General features: G+C 27.8%; 1 protein-coding gene across 2 annotated transcripts in view; it reads right to left on the reverse strand.

The window, feature by feature from the left end:
• The window catches only part of Cka (Connector of kinase to AP-1), a 44,240-nt gene continuing 17,573 nt past the window's right edge, over positions 1-26,667 (reverse strand). For both annotated transcript variants that reach the window (XM_016063573.5, XM_016063572.5), the window contains 10 exons: positions 22,703-22,857; positions 20,864-20,922; positions 19,217-19,333; positions 19,077-19,124; positions 18,500-18,621; positions 14,890-15,057; positions 12,391-12,531; positions 11,506-11,616; positions 2,941-3,027; positions 1-1,184 (listed from right to left, as the gene is read on the reverse strand). In XM_016063573.5, the coding sequence (XP_015919059.1) occupies positions 1,015-1,184; positions 2,941-3,027; positions 11,506-11,616; positions 12,391-12,531; positions 14,890-15,057; positions 18,500-18,621; positions 19,077-19,124; positions 19,217-19,333; positions 20,864-20,922; positions 22,703-22,857 (1,178 nt within the window). In that variant the 3' untranslated portion in view covers positions 1-1,014. The remainder of the gene's footprint in view (positions 1,185-2,940; positions 3,028-11,505; positions 11,617-12,390; positions 12,532-14,889; positions 15,058-18,499; positions 18,622-19,076; positions 19,125-19,216; positions 19,334-20,863; positions 20,923-22,702; positions 22,858-26,667) is intronic.

The raw sequence follows: 26,667 nt of genomic DNA on the forward strand, positions 1-26,667 counted from the left end.
TAATTCATCTATTGTTTTATTTAAGATACACAAACTGAGATAAAAATTTACAATGAATTTAAATAAAAAATAAATTAAAGGTCCAGAATTAAAAATGACTTATTTTAGTGATGCATATTATACAGCAGTAGAAAAAGTTTCTTCAGAAATATATACTTTACAAACATGCTTACAACACTAGTCCTGAATTCAATATAAAAGGAAGCACAAAGCCCAGTTTTTATTTATTTATTTTTTTGCATAAAATTTGCATAGAAGGAAATTCCTCCATTTCTAAACATGATCTATCATTGCTGCAAGGTTGCAGCAACAATTTTCTAATCCTCATCAACTTTATTATAAGTCTCGACAGTTCTAGATTTATTTTTTTCACTGTACACCTAAAAGCTGCTCTAAGGCAAATTCACAATTATTAGAATACAAAGCCACATTTGTAGCAGCTATACAAAATAAACAGAAATAAATACTTTACTTATTCTTTAAAATCCTCATTTCAGCCATCAATAAATGCAGCTTTTCTTTTTAAATTTAATATATCAACAAATAAACTGCTTTGAAAGGGTTGAAAAAAGTCTGTACACTGTACAACACTATCACTCTGACAACATCAAGAAAAGTTTTTCTTGGGTGCTGCATCAAGTAGTAGTGCTTTTAATCACTTGAATGTGCTGCAGATTGATAGTCCTGGATGTTGAATCATCAAATTTTTAATTACACTACTATTTGATGAAAGGCAATCTATGGAGTCTTCTACACACTAGTAACAGTAATTCATCACATTTATTCACCTATTTACACGAGGCATTCACATAATAAAGTTTTTACACATAATACATGGACTGATGATATTAATTCAATCAACCAATGAAATATTTAGTAGAAAATAAATATATTTTTAGGGACACAATTTCTTTTCTGTTGTCCAAAATTATACAATGACTGGGAGCTACAGATTTGCTTTCAATTTCATATATAAATAAATAAATAGTAGCATAAAGGTCTTTTGAATTACTTTCAGACAAATACTTTTGCTAATGCATCAGCTCCAGCACTAGCAATATATGGTTTGGAAGGGTGAAAAGCAACATCAAAAATAGCTTCATCAAATTTTTTCCTATGAGATGTAATTTCTTGCACACATGTTTTGTTGTCCATATTCCACAAACGAATTGAGCAGTCGTGACCTAAAAAATAATATTTACAGTAAGCATTTTGATTAAATTGTAGTAATAATTAACACCATGAAAACTAAAAATATATTCTCAAAAATAAATTGTAAGTATTATTGACAAAAATTAAAGCATTGGTTTCCATATTGCTCCCATGATCATGGTGTAATAAATACATTAACAGAAAATATTATTTGACTAACAGACATTTATCCAACCACCATTAAAATTATTTGAATGGCATTCAATTTACTATAAAATCTAATAAACAAAAATTAAGTTGCACTTAGCTTCATGGTGTCAGAATATATATCTCTAATTCTATTCACAAAAATTATTTAGATCTTACAAGTATTTAAAAGATTGAAAAAGTATTAATAGAATTATGTGATAACAAAATTTCAATTAATTCTTTGAAAAATTTCAATAAAAATGACACATAAATGGAAAATATCAATTGCTTAATATATATTAAAGGAAGGAGTTATTCATTTTTTAAATATATTACTGATAAACGTAACATGACTGATTTTCTTACATTTCTTACAGATAGAAAGGATGGGCACATGATTGTAACAATATAACATTATTTTCAAAATTCTAAAGGATACTAATTTACCAACGCAAAGCTGGCAACATTAGAAAATCAAAAATAGGCATTTCTATTTATGACATAAAATGGTCATTGAGCAGTAACTAGGGACTTTTCCTTCTTATTGCAAATTAAACTAAAATAATAGAAAATTTCAGTACTAAATTTAAAATTCTAACTGCACTGAAATTTTATTAATAGTTTAAATTTTATTATAGTTCATACATTTAATATATACACATAAAAAAAATGTCAAGCTAGAAGAACCAACTTTTCACTTATCTTGATAAAGCATTTAAAATCTGTTGCTTCAAAATTGTATCTATAGGCTCGATTGAATAAAAATTAAGTAAAATTGGAATAAACATTTTTGCTTATTAAAATATGTCACTACAGTGTGGTATATTTTATAGTTCAAATTGTTTCTTTCTGTAGCAACTGAATAAGACTGATTTTAATACGCTGCTCACTAGATTTGAGTATAATTTTATTAGTTTTTAAGTCATCTTAGAACCAGATATTTTAATAGCAGATGCACCTATTAGTTTTTCAGCTAGTTCCCTATGAATGAGAATAGCAACTATGCTTGTGAATGTCTAATAAAAATTTTAATTGTAAAAACTGTAATATTTTTTGATATTTCGGAAAAATTTCAAAAGTTTGGAAGAAGTGAATATTTTACAGGATTTTGGAAGATTTCTTCTATTCTATTCTATTCTTCAATTCTGGGAGAGTCTCCTGATTTTTTCGGGAGAGTTTGCAGCCATGACAATTATACAAAGAAATTTATAGCATAATATCAACTGTTTTCTCATCAACCATTGGCGACATGAGTCGTCGAAAGTCACATGTACGAATATGATCGTAAACATGCAAATTTTAATGTTTTTAAGTTAAAATAAACATTTTATAAAATGGAATATCAGTTCCTTAGATATGGTTAAAATTTCAAAAAATAATATTAAAAATTAAAAAATATCTTTTACAGTTAAGCCCAATCAACTGACTTGTCTAATGATGTAACACTGTGCTGCACATGAAATTTATCAACAAATATGTGGGCAGAAAATGGTAGAATATAGCATACAAGGATACTCTAATTGCTAAGATTTATTTACATTATTGATGTAGGAAATAATAAAGCCAAGAAAATAAACACCTCATGTAGATAATACTTACTTCCAGATAATAAGTATAAACCATTAGGATCTATTGCAAGGCTAGTAACAGCATCCAAATGTGCTACCATTGAATGTACCATTTTGCCTGCAAAATAAATAACATACTGTAATAGATGCCTCTTCATAAATGCCATAAAATGAAAACAAAACTTATTAGAGAACCATTTCTCCGGTATCCAGATAACCGGGAAACCAGAAAACCGGGAAAAACTTTGCTTGAATTTCCCGCCATTTTAAACTAGAACGAAAAAAGCGGAAATTGGACTCATCCTTGAAGCTGAGTAGAGGAAAATGTAAGGAAGGGGAAATTTTTTCCCCCGTTTACTCAGAGAAACGTCATTTCCTCCGTGACCTTGAAGGCAGGGAAGGGAGGAATGTTTTATTTTTTCCTTTAGGCCGTCAATCAAACTCAAGGGTGTGGCAGGCTGATTTCGTTTTCTGCTTGATTTACGAGGGGGGTGGGGAAAATGCATTGCATGCATAGCAGTGAACAAAAAAAGAAAAGAGAAAAATATATTTATTTGACATCGACTAATAAAAATAAAATCTTTTTCTTTTGAATAAATTCTTATTCTTTGGAAGTGCGGTATCAATTACAAGTTTTTCTTGGTGTGGAATCACATCTGCTGTAATTAAAAATCTTGTTTTTATCAACAAAAAAATAAAATAAAAGGTGAATTGTTTATTATTTTAAACATAGGATTATTTTATGAAGCAGATTGCAGTTTTGTTTTTCTGATTCCACTACGTTTGATTTTTTTTCTTTTCTTGATAAATTTTGCACTCAATAAATTAGTTCTTTTTATTCATAAATTTTATCATTAGGTTTTTTTTGAATTCCGTTGATCTTGCCTTGTTTCGGGTTTTAATATTTATGCTAGTGCCTTTTTTAACTATCGTTTCGGCTCGATAATTTTCAAGTGTTTTTATTTAGATTAATAAGTTTTCCTTTTATTTTATCGTTTCCCCCGTATAATTAGGTATGAAATATATTGCATTATTTAATCATTGGTTTTGTTTATATTATTTAATTTAGGAATTGTAATTATTTTAAAAAAATAAATATGAGAATTTTGTATTTTTTAAACTTGATTTTCTTGTCTAAACTTGCAAATTTTTTTGTTCTTTTAAATGTTATATTTCTACCATTTTTTTTTTCCTTTTGAAGTTAGGAGTACCTTTCTTTTTTCTCTTACTTTATGCATTACACTTTTTCCTTGTACTTCGGGTTCGATAAAACATCGATTAACGACACTTTTTGGTCGATCCAGAAAACCGGGAAATTCAGATATCCGGGATAGCGATGGTCTCGAGCATCCCGGATAATTGGTTCTCTACTGTACCTTTAAAATGATATTGTCAAAGATTAACTATAAACTATATTTTAAAAATAGAAAATAACATTATAACAATAGGTCAATTCTGTGATACAGAACCAGTGAGCAGGCCCGTCCCCAACGGGGGGGGGGGTGAGAGGGGTGTTTCACCCCCCAGCGATATCATCCAGTCGGCAAATTCAGGTTGAGTCGGCATATATATATATATATATATATATATATATATATTTTTACATGCCAAAATCCCGACTTTGCCGAAATTCTTTCAATATCAGATATTTAATCGGTGATGAGATTTAAACGGATTTCAATGTTATCTGAATTTCGTTTCGGGATCCCAGACCCGACTCGGCAAATCTTGTTGTGAAATGTGTTTTTAAATTTAGTTTTTTTTCCTTCTCCTCCAAGAGTAACCATTTATAATAATTCAAAGCAAGATGACCGATAATTCAGGCCAAAATCCCGACTTTGCCGAAATTCTTTCAATATCAGATATTTCATCGGTGATGAGATTTAAACGGATTTCAATGTTATCTGAATTTCGTTTCGGGATCCCAGACCCGACTCGGCAAATCTTGTTGTGAAATGTGTTTTTAAATTTAGTTTTTTTTTCCTTCTCCTCCAAGAGTAACCATTTATAATAATTCAAAGCAAGATGACCGATAATTCAGGCCATAATCCCGACTTTGCCGAAATTCTTTCATTATCGGATATTTCATCGGTGATGAGATTTAAACGGATTTCAATGTTATCTGAATTTCGTTTCGGAATCCCAGACCTGACTCGCCAAATCTTGTTGTGAAATGTGTTTTTAAATTTAGTTTTTTTTTTTCTCCTCTAAGAGTAACCATTTATGATAATTCAAAGCAAGATGACCTACATTACATGCCAAAATCTTGAAAACCGTTTCTCTTGTATTATTATTTCCACGACACATTCTTAAATTTAAAAAAATTTTGTAGCGACCTTAATTTTTAGTTAGCTAAAATGTATCATAAAATTCAGATATTATTTATCTGAATTATATTAAATATTTATTAGAAGTTTAAGTAATTTTTTTAAAGGAAGTGATGAACTTACATGATTTTTTTTTAAAGAATTATAAATTTTATATGAAATAATCGTGCCGGTGATGCAACCAATTTTTTTTTTCTTTCAAAATATAGGGAAAAAATTACAAATAAGAGTACCTATTAAATAGGATACTTTATTATTCAAAATATCTTATTTAAATTGCTAAATTTTTTTAAAATAACACAAATTATTAAATAATTTATATTTTCAATTAGTAAACGCTATTTTACCATTCAGTTCATAACTTTTAAAATTCTATGATGATTGGATTATTACTTGAGTTCAAAATTTTTTAACCTGAAATAAAGTGTTCAGGGACTAATTCATATCTTTAGAACAATTAATCATGACAACAAAATTTGATATTCTCTATGGAAAATAGTTAACATATATGTGATCCTCAATTCACCTTTATAAAAGTTTCTGTTTTGAAAATAAAATATTGTTTTTTGCTTTTAATATTTTTTCTTTTTCAAGAATCCTAAAATTCTGAAACATTAAATTGAGTTACACTCAATCGAATCAACACTTCGATCATTTCACACAATTTGAGAATGGTTGCCGAGTTCATAGTGTTAAATGTACTAATTTTGGATTCATTAATTATTTCAATAAAAATATGGTGAAAATAGAGAATTCCGAATATTCACGGAGAAGTGGCAATTCTGTTTGATCAAGCCGCTACGGGCACTACGAAAAGGCGCAAAAAAGGATGGAGCTGCGACTCGATCTTGTGAAGCAGCAGACAAAACCCCGGATATTTCTGTCAACTTGAAAAATCGAGGGTCTTTTAAAAGTGGTTAGCTAGAAATGCCCTAAGCCATATTTTCTCATGTTTTCTCTTACTCTTTCTGAGAATAAAGACAATATCTTTGTCCATGTGGTTAAGAAGGGGAAGGAAGGGGCTCAAAGCACAGGCAGCTGTGGTACCAATTACTTCACTGACCTGTCTTTAACTGTCGTGTACGGGTACTTAGTTACTCAAAGCGTATTTTATAAATTCATATTATTATTGAATAAAATAGAAAATCCGCTCACATGCCAACGATCATCCTATCTACCACAGTCTAAGTTTTGAATGTAAGTATAATTTTTTCATGAATACATATTTATTATTTGCAGTCTTATTGTTTAAATATTAAGTTTAATTAAATTGCATTAAATGTGTTATTACTTTCCAATTAAATTATTTCGGGTAAAAATTGATTTTTATGAAGCAGATAAAATTATTTTTTTAATCTTTTTTGTGCAGTAAAATAATTAAAAGAAAGAAAAAAGAGCAATTAAAAATGCTATGTTATTTATATTCATTAGTAGGAGCAAGGGATAGAAAAAGATAAATCACATTTGAATTCTGAAAATTGGAATTCTTTTTCCGTTTTTTACTTTTTACTAAGCTTTTATTTTGTGCTTGAAATAGTATTTTTTTTTCTTCTTTTTTAGATTTTTTCAGCTGAAATTATTTTTCATAGATCTTATTTAATTCAAATTTAAAATTCTATATTTCTTCGTAGGCTTTGTTTTTATAAGACCAAACTGCAATTCTTTATGAAGAAAAATGCACTAATGCTAATTTTATTGAAAATGTAACGTGTTTAAAAATAGAAAATTCAAAATTTTTTTTGATAAATAATTCTTTTTAGTTATTTTGTACTGTCGTCACTTAATCGCAGAATCGAATTACCCGCTTATACAAATAAAATTTGATGGAACCAAATCATTTTGGAAGAAACTAATGTTAAACTTCCCCGTTTAAACGGTTATTTGTTGTTTTTTGCCCCCGCCTAATTGCATAAAGAAGTGGTACTGAAATGAAAAAAATATTGTTTATTTTTGAAAAATGTTTCCCCAGCTAAAATGGAATTTCCCTTTTTCAGTTAAGATAAAGATACAATATGTGGTCACTTCAATAGGAATTTCTTATTCATCAGTAGGTGTTTGGGGTAAAGTTGAAAAATTAATCAAATCTTGCAGCCAGTTTTATACATTTAAGTAAACGAAGGGGTTTTTACCCCTCTTTGACTTACCTCACACACACATCATTTAGAATGTAAAAAAGGGATAGAGTGATTTGTCTTGTGATCCCCTGTTGATGCACTATTAACTTTGATAAGAAAAAGTTTCAAAAACCTAACACACTAGTGTACAGAGAGTCTTTCTCTTAAATAGAATAATTGCTTAACCCAGTTAATGACTTTGAGTTGGGTGCAAGTTGAGAGCGAAAAGGAATGATTTAAATTAATCGGAAAAAAGCAAAACAATGAATCTTAGAAGTAATAAATTTCAGAAAACCCTTAACTAAAATAGCGCATTAATTTAAATAGAGCATTAATTAAAATTACTCAAGTTTCGAAGATTAAAAAAAAAAAAAATAAGTAAAAAAAATTCTGAATGTGTTTGAAAGGAATACACGCAAGTCATGAAATTTTTAGTAGAAACTAAATAGGAATATCTAATTTTGATGAATTCAACGGGTATAAAAAATAGTCTTCAATTATAGATTTATTTGGAAGGGATCAATTAATATTTTAGTACCTACATTATAGTTTTTACTAATATTGATTTATTTTTATGTAATTTTAAATGACATTTATATTTTATGATACTAATGCATACAGTTTTAATTATAATTGTTTATTGATCATAAAACTGAGCTTATTTAATCAAAATGCTATACTATGCATTAAATACCATTAAAAAGTAAAATTTCGTAAAAATTCAGAATTTTGGATTGAATATTGCACTCCCCTTTTGATCGAATAACCCGCTTAATTGATAGATTCGGCTGGAACCGATGGTATTCCTTTGAGCGGGGTTGACATATTTTTTATGTATTTAATTATTTAATGTTTCTATATTATCTTTTTGACTAAAGTTAACAGTTTTTCATTTAAGTTAATTATTAGTAAAAAAAACTTAATAATTTTGTAATTATTAAGTTTTTATTGTTAAATCTATTAGCGTTAACTGCACCAATGACAGTTTCGACAAATGAAAGAATTTTCAGCAAGATGAATTAAAAACTATCTTCGAACAACAATGACCACTGAACGCCTAAATTCACTGCTTTTACTCAAAGCAGAAAAAGATATTGACAATATTAAGCTTGATAAGTTGGCAGAATATTTTTTGCTTTTAAAACAACATCAAAGTAAATTTATGTAGCTAATATATTACAACATAATTTTACTAATATCTTAAATTTTTATCATTTTTACATGAATTTCTTCATTTATAATTTAAATGGCAATTATTTTCAATGTTTTTCTACATATTTTTTCTTATTTTTTAAAAATGAAAGGTCAATTTACTTTTGAATAAATTTTGTTTTGCATCAATATCTTATAGAAGTCTGTATTTGCTGATTATGACTTACTTTCTCATCTTCAAACAGTTGCTGTAATTAGCTTACGGTAACAACGTTTAAATGAAACGAAAGATATATTTTAACTACCAAGTGATTTTTCAAAAAATATTTAAATATAAAGTAAAAAATATTTCAAAGTTGCATTGAAAAACATTTAAATTTACAACTTTATTTTTTAAAATTATTTCCACAAATAATTATTGCTTAATATTACTGAAAACTTATTTTAATTGAATAAGTTTCAGTTTATTCAAAAATAGTTTTTTTTCTTTAATATTTTGTTACCATTTTAATAATTAAAATTGATAGATATGTAAAAAGCATATTTTTCTTTGCATTATTTTGAATAATTGCAAGTACTATTTAGTTATCAATAATACCACATTTTTCACCCATGGCGAATGCATTTTTAAGTGCTGTAAAAAATTATTTCGATGAATAGCATTATGTTTATAACTAGTCGAAATGATTTCAAAATAAACTTTGGAAGCTCAAGTTTTGTGGCGCATTTGAACTCTTTTATTTGATTTGTTTTACCTTTGTTTATCAAGCTTTAGCCATATACAAATTGTGTGTGTATATATATATATATATATATATATATATATATATTTATATATATATACACGTATATGTACATGACAGTCGGCAAAATAAACTTCAACACCCCCTCTCAAATCGGTTAGGGACGGGCCTGCCAGTGAGCATGCTCTGAATAGCTTCTACTTCCAAATTCACTCAATTGCAAACTTTCCAAATACTCAATTCATGGGAAATTTAGAAATACTAAAATTTCATTGAAAAAGTAGCAGACATTTCAACTTTGTATGAGAATTCAGGAAAATTATGCATGCAATTTACACATAATATAGTCAAGGCTATACTTAAGTCAAGAGAGGGACAATTGTCCGGGGGCCTGATTTGCTCAGGGCTTGGCCGAAATTCTTAACAAAAATATAGTGTTAATTAATTAGTTGAAAATTGCAAAGAATTTTTTGACAACTATATAAAAACTACAATTTTGCAAAAAGGGTCTTCAAAATGAAAATGAGGTTTTTTTTTTTTTGGACAATAAATTTTTCTTTGGAGTCCATAAAAACCATTGCTCAGCCTTGGATGTAGTTATCTGCTTCCTCCTCTGCACTGCAGTTTTTGTGGGCTTAGCATAGACATACACCAAAGGGGGACAAGGCCGAGTTGTTATCGAAATCAAACAGAACAGGGCTGCTATAGGACTAAATTCTTATTGATTCTAAGCTAAACTAAAAACTATTTTGATAACAGTACTGACCAATAAACAAGGCTAAATTAGAGTTAAGATAGTAAAACAAATTTAGTGTACATAGACGCCGTGAACTAATCAACAACACGTCCTTCTTCTTGACTAATAAAATACAATTCAGAGTTCATCCACACAAAAAAAACTAATTTCTACATTGTCGAAGTACCTGGTCTCACTCCACTTTTCTTACTTCTTAACTTTCTTTTCGACATTATCTAATGATCCAAATGTGACACGCTTGTTTACCTTTTAACAAAAACTAATAACAGAATCACTTCACCTCAAGATGTTCATGAATGATCGATAAGTGTACCCTCTTTTTAGAATAATTATCAGAGAAGAGTGACACAGTTGAGAGTAATTCTTACAGATGAGAGGGATTATTCTTAATGCATACTTACCCCCACTCCTAAAAATTAATAAGTTTTAAATGTTTTATCACGTGGTTCGAGATTTTGAGGAATTTGCAGATGATGCAAATGTGGGGCAAAATTACTCAAATTGCCTTTTATGCAAAAATAAATATTTTTAAAAAAAACCTGGAGATTTTTGATAAAACACTGAAGACCAAAATAAAAAGCCTGGATACTCAAGGCAAAATCGGGATGTCGGCACATCTGGGAACAACAACATCTAAGGTGAAATAACTTTTAAGAAAATTATAATAACGTTTCTAAGTCTCTGCAACATTATGCTAATCGTGAATAAAAGGTAAAATACAGGGAATCCAGAAAAATCGCTTATAAACTTTAAATGTGTGTCAGTGTGACTATGTAAGAAGTTTTACAAAAGTTGTGCCTGAAGACTGAGACCTGCTGCAGCCCATCCATGATGCTCAGGGACATATTGAAGAGCTGGGTGTACAAGGGACAAAGGTGCTAAAAAGTCAAAACTCTAAATGGACATATACAATCTTAATTGCTGGTTTGATGAACAAGTTTTACACAGGAAGTTGTGCCTGAAAATCAAATCCAATGATGCTATAAAACCAACACTTAATAATAATAAGTTGAGAGTAGAGTTAACAAGACTTAGACAAAACTAAAGATAGAGATGTCTATTGAGGAATTTTGGAAAGTGATGCAAAATTGTTCTTCTTTGTTACTGAATGAATTCATCCTTTTCAAGCAACGTTCTTACTTGAAATTATCCCGCTCTTTAATATGTCTTCAAACATCATGTTCTAGTGGTAGCAAGTTTCATTTTTCAATATACCTTCATCCGTAAAATTTATCTTACATAGTCTCAGAGACCAGCACATTAAGTTTGTAAATAACCTTAAAGGAACACTCACAATAAAGAACAAAAAGTTTAAAAAAATTTTTTTTAACAGGAATCAAGTAAGTAAAAAGGACCTTGTCTTGATGACTTTCCATTTTAAAAGTAATACCAACAATTGTTATTCTCGTGAAATGCAAGACAACATAAAATAATATTTAAAATTAAGTTACTCTTTGATATGGTAAAAAAATTTATAAACAAAAATATAAATATATTAATTACCTGTATTATTATCAAAAAATCTAATATGCCTATCTTCATGAGCAGTAACAGTTAGGGGTAGAGTAGGATGACATACTATACAATTAATTTGTTTTCCTAAAGGACTGGAATCTAAAAAATAAAAATAGTTTAATAATAAAAATGTACAAAAATATATCAATTTAAATTAGCACAATTGTCAGCATTTCTATTACAGTGCCTGCCATTTAATGTGCTCAAATTGTTACTTGAAGATTTCAATCCCAATAAATTGTAAAATTTATTCAACAAAATATCTACTTTGCTTAAGAAGAGATAGCCTTTTCTGAGGCTTTACGAATATAAATACACAATAACATGCAAATTTAAATTTTAAAAAAATAAGAAATTAATTAAGAAAAAATTAAAAATTGAACTAAAAATCTTCATAGAGCAGGGCTGAAGAAATCTCAAAATTTGTGTGCCCTGCTAAGAGTCTTAGTCTACAAAATACAAACTTGGAGGAAATTTTTACATGCCCAAATATCTTTTTCAAAATGTATATTTATGAAATTATATTTATCTATTTTTTATAATTTAACCTTAACAATTAATCAACTTAAAACAAATAAGATTAACAATATTATATTTTATAAATATCTTCTAGTTACGAAATAAAAAAGTATTTTTATCTTTGCTCCTCTATCATAATCTTCAGTTTGATCATTTGTTGGTCTCTTTCATAACTAAATATTAAATAATATTTTTTTTAAAAAATATATTAAATAATATTTAAAATATTTGAGGAAAAAAAAACAATGTAGCAATCACACAGGAAATATTAATGCATAGAATTATAAACAAATTTATACTGATATGGAGTAAAAAAATATTTTATTTAATCAATCCAAAAAATATATAGCATACCTGGTGTTTGATTGCTGTCTAAACGAATTATTGATTTACCAGTTTCCAAATCAAATATAACTGAGTTTGAAGAAGTATAAGCTGCAACCATTTGTGTCAAATCACAACGTAGAAAATCAATTGATGTAGGACTTCCATCAGCTATGAAAGAAAACCATTTACATTTATTACTCAGCATTTATGGTTTGGATAAGTTTGTACATTTGATGCAAAAATGTTGGAAATATGTTCAGTTCACATGCAGGGCAATTTACCTGAACAACTCTGAACCTGTAATTTAGCTTCTGAAATAATTAGTGTCCATTAAGACTAGTTAGGCAGAAATGCACGCTAAGTTCTCTTTTGCATAGGATTGTTTGATTCACTTTCTTTAAACATTTCTTTTTTCCAATATTCATTTTTGATAAATTTAAAGTTAAATAGAATATAACAAAACAAAAATAAAATTGAATTAGCTTCTTGTTGATTTTTAAGGTCATACTGCCTAACATCCCATTATGCCTCTCTGGAGCATGAGGGCACAAGTTTCTTGTGCAGACCTCTCTGTCAAAAGTATTTAAAAAACGTTATTTTTGTTCATCCTCTATATTTGGGTCTAGTACCCAAGGTAGTGCTATTTGTGTGGGTTCAGAAATTTTAATCAGACATAAAAATTAAAATTTCAGCATCAACTTTAATAGACATATTTTTGTAGATAAAAAATGAATGGTTCCTAAATATAATTTAAAAATTTTTCCATTTTCGAGATATTAAAGTTTTATTATTAATAATTTAAACAAATAAACAGTAGACCCTCATAAACAGTCATTGAAAGAAAAAGATTAATGGATAAACCCTAAGTTGAATGAGTACTTTTAATTCTAAATATTTGATTTTTAAACATACCTTAAAAATGACACAATGCAACCTGAAAATAGAATTTGGATGTCAATCTTAATTTTCTAGTTTTTTTTTTTGTTGTTTTTTTTTTTAATAAAGACTTATAGCAAAAACTAGATAGTTTTATAAAACCCTATTAATCCTTACAGGACATATATGCTCCATCAGACATTCCAAGTATACTAGCACTTGTAAAACTGTCATGGCAAAATAGTTTTGAAGAAATCACATGTTTGTGAAGATTTACGCATCATTTTGTAAGGAAAAAAAAAGCAGGAATAGAACAAAGAAAAGAGGCATAATATAAGTATTATTCATATCTTTATACATTGTTTGGGATTGTAATTTGCATAATTCTAAAAATTTATCCAATGCAAACAATAAAAACCTTATCCTTACGACTTGGGATGCGTAAGTACAACAGTTTTTTTCATGGGTCTTTAGTCACTCAAAATGACAAATGGGACATCAATGTTCAATGGCCTGACTGCCAGCAGGGAGTCCAGATTTTAAATAAGACTACTTTGTAATAATATCAATGGTAAAAAAATTTGCTGCCAAAAAAAAAAAAACAGTCACTTTAAAAATATTAGTCTTTAAAGGATTAAACGACAATTGCTTTACATATTTAAACATATTCCAAAAAGAAAAAACAATTCTGTGACAGAAATCTGTCTCACAGAAGGAAAAGTGATACCCATGAAGTATTTTTCTCCATAAATTTGAAATAAGTCAACTGTGCTCAAGAAATGTATTTGAAATTATTCATTGGAAAAATGTATATTGGTTTATATCAACAAATTTCAATAGTTTTCAACACTAGTTATTCTGCATAAAAAATAAACAAATAAAAATAATAATCTGCAGAACTAGCAAGGCAATTTCCCACTACTGCATAGCTGCCAACCTTAGGAATCAAAAATTAGGAACACTATGCGACAAAATTACGCACCAATTGCGAGAGTAAGACAAAAATTTAACTATTAAATTTTAACATTAATTGACAAATATTAAAATATCTTAAGTAAATTAGTAAAACGAAACTATAAACACTATCCTTTGAGGGAAATTTATAATATTAATATCTTAAAATTAGGAATACCGGTATAATAGTTTAAAAACAGTCATTACTTTTTAATACATAATTATTATTCTCCAAATTATAAAAGACAGGTAAATAATAATCTACATCATAAGCAAATATTTCTGATGCATGTGTTTAAATACTGCAATACAATTTTTAAAAAATAATAATAGTTGTTTAAGATTCAATTTAGTGAAATGATCAGCAACAGCTATTGGAATAGTATTTTCCAATAAAATGCTACTAAAAATTACTACTGCACAATAATCACAGGAAGCTTGTGGCGATCAGAACTAGGGTTTGATTTCAAAGCAAAAATACTGCAATTTTAGGAAAATTCGGATTTTTTATAAAAATATCAGATTTTTAGATTTGATTTAAAAATTAGGAACAAATCCGAAAACTTCTGAACAGTTGGCAGCTATGCTACTGACACATTAAGCAGCTCAACCTATCTTATAACATTCAATTTAACAGGCAGAAAGTTTATGATACTTTAGTTGACCACAAAATATAATTAAAAGAACTGATTTTACCAATATCTGATCCATATGTGTGCAGCAATGGGACCTTCGACTGAGGAGACCATAAACGCACTGTACCATCAGCTGAGCAAGATAATAGTTGCATTTTTGAGCTATGTATAGAGAGACCCCAAACTGCATCTGTATGACCTTTTAAGGTAGCAGTCAGAACACTTGAATCTATATTATTAGATAGAAAAAAAAACTCTTAATGATGTATTAGATATAAAATAACGCAGTTCAAAGGAAAAAAAACTTAATATTTCATAATTGTTAAATTGCGAATAAATTAAAATAAAGAAAAATTTAATACTGCTAAAGCTCACAAGAGTATTTAAACCAATAAAAGGAGCTGAAAAAACATTTTCAAAACATAAATTTACTATAAATGAAATTTATTTCTAGTAAAAAAGTGCTTCATACTTTCTTACTTTTTTGGATCTGTTATATTTAATCAAACTAAAGACATAGAAGAAGGATTCTATTGTATAACGCAAAAAATGAAACACAGAACCCCAGAATAACTTTTAGTGTATACAGTAGATGATCTACATATAATGAAATTCCTAAACTACATTAACTTTGCAACCTCTAAAACAAACAAAAATTAATAAATTTGTTAGTTTTTAATTCTAGTGCTCTAGATAATTTAAATTTTTTTAAATAAATTTATGTGTTTTTATCTTGTGAGCATATTTTAATATTTCAAATTATTCATATTTAAAAACTATTTTAAAGCACTAACATTGCAAAACAGTAAACTACACATAAGTTCCAAACATGCAAGGTGTGGGAAAAAAAACCAGGAAAAACAATTTTTAACATAACTTTATTAAAAAATAAATTAATTAACAAAATACAACAAATTATTATAACATAAGACTTTTACTAATAAATAAATTTAATTTGTTTCAAACTGACCGCTTTTTACAGTGATGCAAACATTTATTGAAATTTTCAGCAATGGGCCACAAGTTAGTCCTGAAAGATTTCTTTTCACTGATAAGCTTTTTATGATCATACAAGCTTATAACTCCCAGAACGATAGGATATAGTCTGCAGATGCTCCTAGCACCTCAGAAATTTTTGGAACATTGACAAAGAATAGGTCATGGTCAGGCCTGGAATTTGTGCAAGCAGCAAAATATCTCTGGTTTATGTAGATGAGGGTGTTAAAATGAAACAAAAAGTATACCAGTGGGACACTGTAGAAACTGTTGTACTTCTGTGAGCACTATGCCATGGATTACAGCGATTGAGCGTTTTGGGGTCTAGGGTCTGTGCTAAACTACACAAAAGTTAGGCAGGGGCAGATTCAGAAATTTTTCCTGGGGGGGGCATAGACTCAGATCCCCCCACACAATAAATTTTTCTTACAAAAAAAAATTTTTTTTTAAATATTTTTTGTGGAAAAAAAGTGGGGTTTTTAATGCTAGCCTTCTCATTTATTTTTTTCATAATGAACAATAGAACAATACGTAAATAATTCAAGCATTCAACATCTTTAAATAATAAATGTAATGCATTTTTTAGAAACTTTGGCAAATCTCTCAATGATTTTTTCAGCATCCAAATCAATTTCTCGATGAATGTTTAATAATGCGAGTTCATTTAATCGTTTAGAATTTCGTTTTAATCTTTTGGATTATGATTCTTGAAACAGTGAAGAACATAATTAGATGGGGGAAAAATCGCTTTTTCCGACCTACCTAGGTGTATATGCCTCCTTAAATAGTTTCTAAAATATTTTATTTCTTTTGTAAACTATTAAAAAAGTACTATTTTTATTTCTCAATTTGGGGGGGGGGGGGTCATGACCCCCCGCTGAATCCGCCACTGAAGTTAGGACTCTCTAAAACAACTGCTTTGGTGAGAATGGGATAGATTAATGGTAGAAGATTTGTAACCCATCGCTGAACGTTTCAATAAGCATTTGCGTAATATTTTACACAATTTTAATTCAAAATTTTAGAATTAATGTTACAAAGTTGAATTAGAATTATGCATGATATTTAAAATTAAATTATATCCCACATAAATATAAGCCGTACTAATATCCAAGCATAATTCATTGTTTTTTTCTCCTGTTAGGCTTAGTTAACTATTAAAATTTGTTGTGATGAATATTTTTATTAAAAAAATTTGAGGATGCTAAATAGAGTTACGCTTGAGAAAATTTATAATTTTTGAACCAAGATGTTACATGTACTGGCAATTTATAGGTGCAAAAAATATTCATGTTTTGTCTCTCATAATGTTTTGTTTCTCAATGTAACATTTAAATAAAATGGCTTGAAAAGATTTTTCTATGGTGTCAACATATTTTCACTAGCTAGAAACTTAATATATCTCATTAAGAATACCTATATTTTTTTTATTTATTCATTATTAAAAGGTATTTACATATAATATTTTTTATCCTTTTTTCTATTACTTTCTACTAGTATTATGATTTTTGTTCCAAATTAAAGGCTAAAAACTAAAAGTGATATTCTTCTATTATAAAGTAATCCTGAAGCCTTTATCTTATTATGCAAGACTTTTATATATTTTTTTATATGATAAGCATTTCATATAACTGTTTCCATAAAAACATGCAGTTAAAAAATAAATACAAAACTAATATTAGGAATTAAATTCACACAATATTTTTAAACAATCTGTCGAAAAACATTTAACTAATTTTATAGTAACCAAAAGTTAAATAGAAATTTAAAAAACAAAATTGAATAGTAAGTTGCAATGGTAATCAAACAAAATGATTAAGTTTAAATTTTATTCCAATATAGTCTGGAACTAAATCTGAGTAAATACAATAAAAAATTTATGGATCTTTTAATTGAGAAAATTTAATCTTTTTATGTAATATTCAGTTTGTTAAGAAATAAAAAATAAGAATAGCAATCAAAAACCTCCCAAAAAATGGTTATATATCGACAAAACAAGCCATAGATACCAAATATTTAACTTTCATGTTAATTCCTGCACTTTCATTAAGGACTCAGGAATAAAAATTTAAAATATTTTTGAAAAAACACTGATAAAGCCTACATTTTTCATCAAAACCTAATAAAATCTGGGTTTTGATGAAAAACCCAAGTAATCTGAATTTATACAAAAGAAAATGTGATTTTTTCAAATCCAAATATACTACTGAATGGGACTATGTGTAATACTTTTGAGAAATTACATTGATATTTGTATAAGAGGAAATTTTAATTTTGGAAATTTTTATGTTAACTGAGATACAAAAAAAAAATTCAAAAAATAAAATAAAATAAATAAAAAAGAAAACTGCCGAAGAATCCTGTTGAATTCAAGGATAGGGATATGAAAATAAGCATTGTAGGGAATAAGATTGTAGCAGATATTTGTCAGAAATAAATTATACAAATTAATACAACCACATTTACTAAGTTATCAAGAAGAAATTTTTTTTTTAATCAAAAGCTCTGAAATTTTGATTTAATAGGTAATATTGCAATGGGTATATAATGATATCCAGTTTTGAATATCATATTTGACATCAATTTAAAAAGCAAAAAAAAAATGACAGAGGCCATTTTTAAATTTGCCTTAATAATAAAAGAACTATTATGTACACAATGAATTACCAACTCACCGAAGGAATCATAAGGGTCACTAAGTGAACTAGGAACATTCCAACATCTTATAGTGCCATCCATACCACCACTAAAACATTGGTCACCAGACGTACTTAAGGCCAAACATAAAACAGGTCCCCTGAAATATATAAATTACTATTTTTTAGGAAAACTGTATTCACCAAAATGCTGATAGAGAAACTTGGGAGTGAGTGAAAGTCTGAACAAAACATTTTACATAAAGCAATGTTTATTGAATAGCGTTCAGAAAACTGGTTCACTAGAAAGCAAATTTAGACAGCAAAGTGTTAAGAGAAAATGTTTGAAAAATTTTGAAGGAAAAAAAAACTCATTTATAAATAAATTTAATTTAGGCATTAAATATTTATTTAATAAAAAAAGAAAATATTATAAAATTAATTATACTAAATCATTTTATAATATACAAAGCTTCAACATATAAAATAAAACAATAGACAGAATCTTTTGCTTTCATTTATTGTTACAGGTGAATAAAATAATAAGTGTTAATATGCTAAGTGCCATGCCATAACCAAAGGGTTAAATGTAGTGTTAATGAGGAAAAATGCTTACATATGAGCCCTAAAAGTATAAACTGGCTCCACATCTAAAGAAGCAGTTCTGAAAAAGAAATAATAATAAGCACACAAGCATAAAACATAAAAATAAGTACACAAATACGAAATGATAATATTTGTAAAAGAAAATATTACTTTTTAGCAGGTACTGTTTTTTGTAAGTTCCAAAGTTTTAAAGTATGATCTTCAGAGGCAGTAATTAGAACAGGTTCTAGAGGATGAAAAGCTAATGCTCTAACTCCATCAAAATGACTAAAAAGCAGAAAAACAAGACATCTTTTATAAAAAAAAACAATATTTAATAAAACTGTTGTGACAGACAAAAACAAGTCTACATAATACTTTTTTTTATTTCCTGAAGAAATAAAATGAAAATTTAATATTATAATGGAAGTAAAGAAGCTTCATTTAATGTAATTAATAAACAAAATTTCCAAGATAGTAACAAAAATAAGCACATAGTACTTTTTTTCTATTAGCTCATAGCAGCAATTTTAAAATAGCAATAGAATTACTTGGAAAATATTTTTAGTTTCTTGGGTTTTTAGATGTATTTGAACTGCTATTGCTAAAGTTACAGTTATTTCTAGACCATTTAATCACCTACAACCGTTATTTGATTGAACCTTTACATCAGTTTTCAAAAACATTTTCTCAAGTGCTAGATACATTAACAGAAATTAGCAAATCTTATAAAAAACTGATTTAACACACTTTTCCTTAATTATTTAAATGCTAAGCATAATCACTACAGCGCAAAGTTTCAGACTTTAGGGTTAGGGTGGCTAGGTATATTACAGATGTAATTTTGCAGGAGATGTCTTCGTAAGCAAAACTCCAAACGACAATGTGAGTTTGAAAACTCTAAATTCTTACAATGTCAATGCACTACCACTATTATAAATTTATAGCATCCATGGCAACACTGTAAAAATAATTATTGACAGTTAAAGTCTTTTAAAATAAGACTAATTTTATAAATGTACAAAGTGATTCATGCAAATGGATGATATCCTATTATGAATTTATTTGAATTCATTAGCTTATTTTTTAAACAAAAGATACTCATAATAAACTAAAAAGAAAATGGATTTAAATGCTATGCCTATTTCCTTTAAAAGCAATGTCCATTTTTGTAAAAACACAGTCTGATCTGTACATTTTCGTAAACACGCGTTTGGAGTTATGTCCGTTTTTGAGCTGTCCAGATTTAAATACTCACTGATGATTTGTTTCATTCAATCAATTAATGATAAATTTAAATAATTAATGAAACAAAATAACATTGTAGAATGAACATCATTTTTGCAGTTACAAAAGAATTCCAGAAAAAGTTTCAAAAATAATGGTGAATTAATCAGCAGAAGAATTTTCCTGACTTAAACTCGATTTAATTAACTTCTAAAAAAAAAATATCTAATCAATCGTAAGACATATGTCATCGCATTTTTCCTTAACTGGAATAGATAAAGTTGAGCATTAATAGGTTTAAGTTTGACAGTATCAGTGGAAGAGTGATTACGGTCTAACAATTATGTAGCTTATAGTATAACATAGTATTCACTTGTTATCACATTGTTTTAATATATTTGTAAGATTTGCATTAATTTTATTTTTAAAGAAGCTTAGGATAATGCATAAGTAACAAACTAATCATTGATTGATGAACACTTTAGACTAATCAGTTTAATCCTTAAACTTTTATTCCAATATTTAAAAAATATCTTCAGGATTTCAAATTTGAAACAGAAATTTAGCTAGATTGTAAAATAATATTCATACCTTCGTAAAGTATACTTTGCATTCCAAGTCTTCCTAAAGGCTTCTTTAGCAGATGATATCTATATTTGGATATAAAAGAATATTACATATCTAAAATAGCCTAATTAGAATATACAAAAAAAAGTTTTATCAAAATTAATTATTGTATGTTCAGAAACATATATTGTATAGCAATACATTGCAACTACTTGATTAATTGTAGGAAGCCCAGTGATTTGAATCGTGGGGTTTCTATAAACTGTCACTGAAGGTATAAGAGTGGTCAGAAAGCAAAAAAGAAAATACCTAAAAATATGCACACAAAAAATAAATAAAAACCGTGTGGGAGGTACGATAACCAGATATTCAACAAAACAGGGAATAGATTCTAAAGATAATGAAACTTTCCTCACCGCAGATAACTTAACTTCAATTATTTAGAAATTTTATTACTAAATTATATTGTTCTTAAATGTTACTCATATATTGTTGTCCTCGTTGAAAAAGTCAACTATCGTTTTCTTCGTAGCTGTAAATGCATACTGACTGGTTTAATAATGTCAAATGTGTCTACATTTAGTCTATTCAACCCTGATGTTATACAATGGAGTATATAATACCAGGAATAGGAAGTGGGACACTTCAATTTGGAGCAAATTTTTCAAGCATCAAATTCAGAGATTCCTAGCAGAATCACAACAAATTACAGCAGCAAAATTTAAAATTTGCTTTTTAAAAAACACCATATTATAGCAACATATATTTTTAACTTTAGAAGTTGAGTTGTAAATTTAAGCAAACTTATTTGAACTAGGTGAAAGTTTAATGCAGTTTTTTCACAAATAAATATTTATATATTTGTAAAAAGTAGTAATTAAAAAGAGATTTTTTCCATAAAAACATGATATAAATGGAATTTATTCCTTCAGAACCATATTTTATTTTAATATTGTATATATATATATATATATATATATAAATCTGAAAGTAGATACAGTATTAAAAGAAAATTACATTAATATAGCATAAAAAGGCTGTTTAAAAATAAATTCAGATTGCCAATTAAAGTAAAAGTTTTCTTCATAAAAAGAGAAAAAAAATATATTATTGTTATGATTTTCGCCAGTTTTTCATTAGTTAGTTAATGATACATTTCTTTTCCAGTTACATAAAATTTGAAAGGTGCATTTTCAAGTATTATGTAGAATACTATGTTAAAAGCAGTAATATAGTTTAAAATGTATGATGATTTATTTTCACGACTATTTCAATAATATTTATAAAATCGAACTAACTAAATTTCTTTTAGTACATTTTTTTTTAAAAAATCTGTTTTGAATAAGAAATAAATTAATCAGATTTTTTTTCTCCTTTTTTTGAAAAAAAAATCTAAAAAATCAAGTACCTGATTAAATTTTTGCTCCTCTAACATTAAACTCTATATACAATCTATAGCAACCAACTCTCTTGGCTAGCCAGACAGAATATATTTTTATGTTTAAAATGACAACTTTGTGCTTTTATATTTCATTATATATTTAATAAATTTGTTTTATAATAATTTTGACTTCCATTATATATAAGTTATTAGAACATATATTAAAGCCTTGATGTGGTTTTCGCTGCTGATAAAATTTAAAAAACAATCTTCTCCAATTATCAATGTAATTGTAATGATGTGCAATAGCCGTGATTTTCTTTTTAAAAAGAAGCTTTAAATACCAACTTAAAAACACTGTAAAAAGCAATTCTAAAAATTTCTCGTTTTTTTTTATTCCATTGAAAATAATTTGGTAATGAGTACCTTAGCAAAAACATTGTTCGTCATTGATTTTTAACTAAATTAGAAAAACTATTTACATCATAACTGGTATCAGCTTCATTGTTCACTGTGAGACTAGCAAGTTCTCCTAGTCCTAAGCAGGCTTCTAAAGAATCATCTTCATTTCCTGGAGCACCAAGCAATGACCTGCGTGATCCTTGAGGAAATGACAAAGGAGTACCACCTTGAACACCTAAATTAGCCAAAAAAAGGGTACTGTTTATAAAGGACCTAAGGTTGAAATGTACAATAGAATTTCAAAAAGATTAATAGGAAGATTTATTCCTCTATAAAAGTATTGCGATTTTCATCAAAATTTAATTGAGAACTAAATCAGTATGTTGTAGTTTTGATGCAAAGTGCTGTCCATATATCTGGTTTAGAAGGCATCCGCTTTAGGAAGAATTCTAATAAGGGTTTATCAATACAGGATTCTGAAAAGGGATTTTAAACCATGCCTGTAATGTGAGGTGTCTCCTGTGGAGGACACTTTCTAGGATAAAAGTTGAAGAAATTACTCACGGATGAGCAATTTTATCATATTTTAAAAACTTCAACAAATGACATGAAAGTGAAACATAAGAAGCTTACTTCCTAACGACTAGCACAGAGTCATCACATTAAATCTTGTTGCAAAAATAAGACTCTTGGTTGAAATAAATGAAATAGACCAATACTTAAATGTCAAAAGCATGAAAATAAACATTTCTTCACTCAATCTGTTTCAGAAAAGTTTTTGACCATAGCTGCGCCTTATTTACATGATATAAATAAAATTTTATATTCAAGCAAAAATATACTTTTTATCTTTTGTACCTAAACTAGTTCGTATGGAACGACTGCTACCCACAGCCCATGCTCCATCTGATAAAATAACCACCTACAGGGATGAGAGTAGTCAGAAAGTAAAAAAGAGGAAATCCAAGAATGAATATACACACACACACAAAAATTTGCCGAGAAAAGTGAGATTTTTAAACTTGTAAACCATGTGATTATAAATCGCGATTATTAATTATAAAATTGTATGAATATATGAATATGAATCACATGCATGATTTTAAATTGAGAGAATATGAATCCCGATATGAGGCTTTTAATTTATGAGAATCTGAAACTCTATATCGAATTTTAAAAAATGCGAAAATACAAATCATGATGCGTATTTTTTAGATCACGTAAATACGAATCACGATGCATAATTTTTAAATCATGCAAGTACAAATCACAACGTCTAATTTTTAAAGCACGTATAAATACTAAAACAGATGTTTATCATAGATAGAAACCGCAAAAACGAATCACGACATAGCATCTTAAGCTCTCGTGAATACGAATTGTAACATAGGGTTTTATAAGCATGTAAATACAAATCGCGATATTGGATTTTTGAATCTCGTAAACAAGAATCATAATGCACCATATTTAAATAGAGTAAATAAGAATCACAATGCGCAACTTTTAAATGTGGTAAATACAAAAATCAAAGATTGATATTAAAATCACGTGAATAAGAATCGAGATATTTGCCGAGTCTGGACTTCTAAAAGGTCTAAAAGGATTGCTTGTATTGTTTTTGCTTAGACATAATAAATAAAAATTTACAAGAGTAATTGAATGAGCAAATAAATATTTTCACCGCAAATCTACAGTTTTTTTTTTCCTTTTATCATTTGCTTTCACGCCAGAAAACAGGATGCAGCGACGTCTGAATTACGAAAATACGAGCTATCCGGCGGACAGATAAAAATATGGAAAATCTTGCTTTCTGTGCGTAAAAGCAGAGAAAATAGCTCAAATAAGTAGAAATGCGGAAAGGTTAGCAGCTAGGACGTAGTTTGAATTTTCTGTTTATCTTTGAAAAACGTAAATAAATATAAGTATTTTATTTCAACGACTGAATTTTCAACAACAAAAATAGCGGGATATTTATGAAGAAAAAAAAAACGAAACTTTTAGAGAATCTGAGTTTTTGATAAGGCTGAAAATTGGAGAGACAAAAGCGAAAAATCTCATCCCTGTATATAGGTCAACCAGTTTTATCCCAAGGAACTGATTTTCAGAGAAACTTCAAAAGGAAGGAATGAGGAGAATTAAATTCTTCCGCAGAAAATTAAATTCCTCATAAAATAATTCAACTTGTGCAATTCCGCGGAAATTAGCAGAGAAAATGAAAAAATCTTTTAAAAAAAGCGGAAATTCGCGAATCTGCGGAAGAATCACATCCCTGCACTTGTCAATGTAAAGTTGCCAATCCCTGATTTTGAACGCAATAATTTATTCCAATGCAATTATTTTTGATAATATTTATTTTGCTTTTCTTTAAATTAATTATTAATTTGATTTTCCATACTAATAGAGTCGAGCAACTGAATAATCTAGGATTATACTTATGTAATTATTTCAGAAATAATTTTTATTTAATTTCTTTTGAAAATAATTCTTATGCAATTAGAATTAGAAATTATATTTATTTTATTTGTTTTGGTAATAATTCATTTCACACTACAATTAATTTTTCTATTTATTATTTATAAAAGACTTTATTTTTTTTTAATTAAAAAAAGTAATACTCACATTGCAGAATATAGTTTTTTCCTTCTTTAAAAAGAATGCTGAAATTATCAGCGTGATTTGTATACCACAGCAAGTAATTTGCTGGGAATTAAAGGACTAATTTGAAACATTTAATTCCTATTAACTAGCTTTCATTTTAAAAAACATTGAGATCAAAGCTTACATCAAATTGCTAGAGAATGAGAGAGAGTGTGTGAGAGAGAGATTATTTAGATTTTTATAAGTTAATTACTCCACTTTTTTTCCATTTCGGCTGAGTTCTATTAATAATTAATAGAACTTTAAGATTTTTGAATAACAGCAAGATTAAATTTTAAAAGCAACAATAATGTCTTAACTTAAAGTGTTTTATAAAAAAGTTGAACTTCAAAAGCTACAGTTGTGTGCAATAAAGCAATCTTTGAAAAAAAAAAGTCAAATAATAATGGTGAATAAAAATAAAAATTTACAAATTAGTTAAAATTATAACACAATAAAAAAAAAGTTATTAAGATTGCTTTTTCAATCACTAAGAGTTTCCAGAAAATTTTAAACAAATTCCTGAATATAAAAAAGTGGAAAAAATTATAGAGGTTTGTAGGCATAAAAAAATTGGAGATAACCTAACCAAAATAAAACAAACTTTTCACTGAAATGCTGTAAACTTCTCGAAAAACCATGAGTAACTTGTCTTTTCTTTTACCTTGCTTTGTTCTTTGTTGTGTGCATTCTTTTACCTTGTTTTGTGAGTGTTAGGAGAAAACAATTGAAACTTTAATCATTTATCTATGTTACAAATGAAATTGTAATCATTTTCAGAATGAATGGAAAGTTAAATTTCAACTGGAAATCAGTGCTGTATAAAAATATCATTTTTAATTCTTTTGCAACTGCTACCATCAGAATTTATCGCTAGTCAAAATTTCTTCCACTTTTTTACAACCTAGTGAGCTTAAATTTTAAATGAAGCTCTTTGATGAATAGCTAAACAAATTTCAATAGCTTCCAACTTATCGCCAATCGTAAGTTAGACTACTTTTTTACATGATAAAACACTACCGGACTCAAAACTAAAATGAAGAATTTTTTTTTTCAAAAACCATGTTTTTCAAATGAATTAAGAAAAATATTGCCATACCTGAAACAGAAAATGTGAAGAGCATCACTTTTGCAATAAGCTTTTATCACCACCGATAAATTCACCCTGTTTTAGTTTTAGGCATGACAAAAAAAAATTATTTTCTTCTTTTAAATCTGCTAGAAATGTGATTTTCTAAAACCTTTACAATATTTTCAGAAAATTTCTCCTTTCCATGACTTTTTTCTTCCCCTCTCATTAAAATTTAAAAACTTTTTTCAAAGACCTGCAGTATTGCTACCTTTACGACTTTCTTATCATAACTTTTTAATAATGGGCATGAGACATTTAAATGTTTACTTAAGAAAT

This window comes from Parasteatoda tepidariorum, chromosome 11 (assembly GCF_982258835.1).
Source record: "Parasteatoda tepidariorum strain Cologne lab strain chromosome 11, Ptep-v5.0, whole genome shotgun sequence".
Classification (NCBI taxonomy): Eukaryota; Metazoa; Arthropoda; class Arachnida; order Araneae; family Theridiidae; genus Parasteatoda; species Parasteatoda tepidariorum.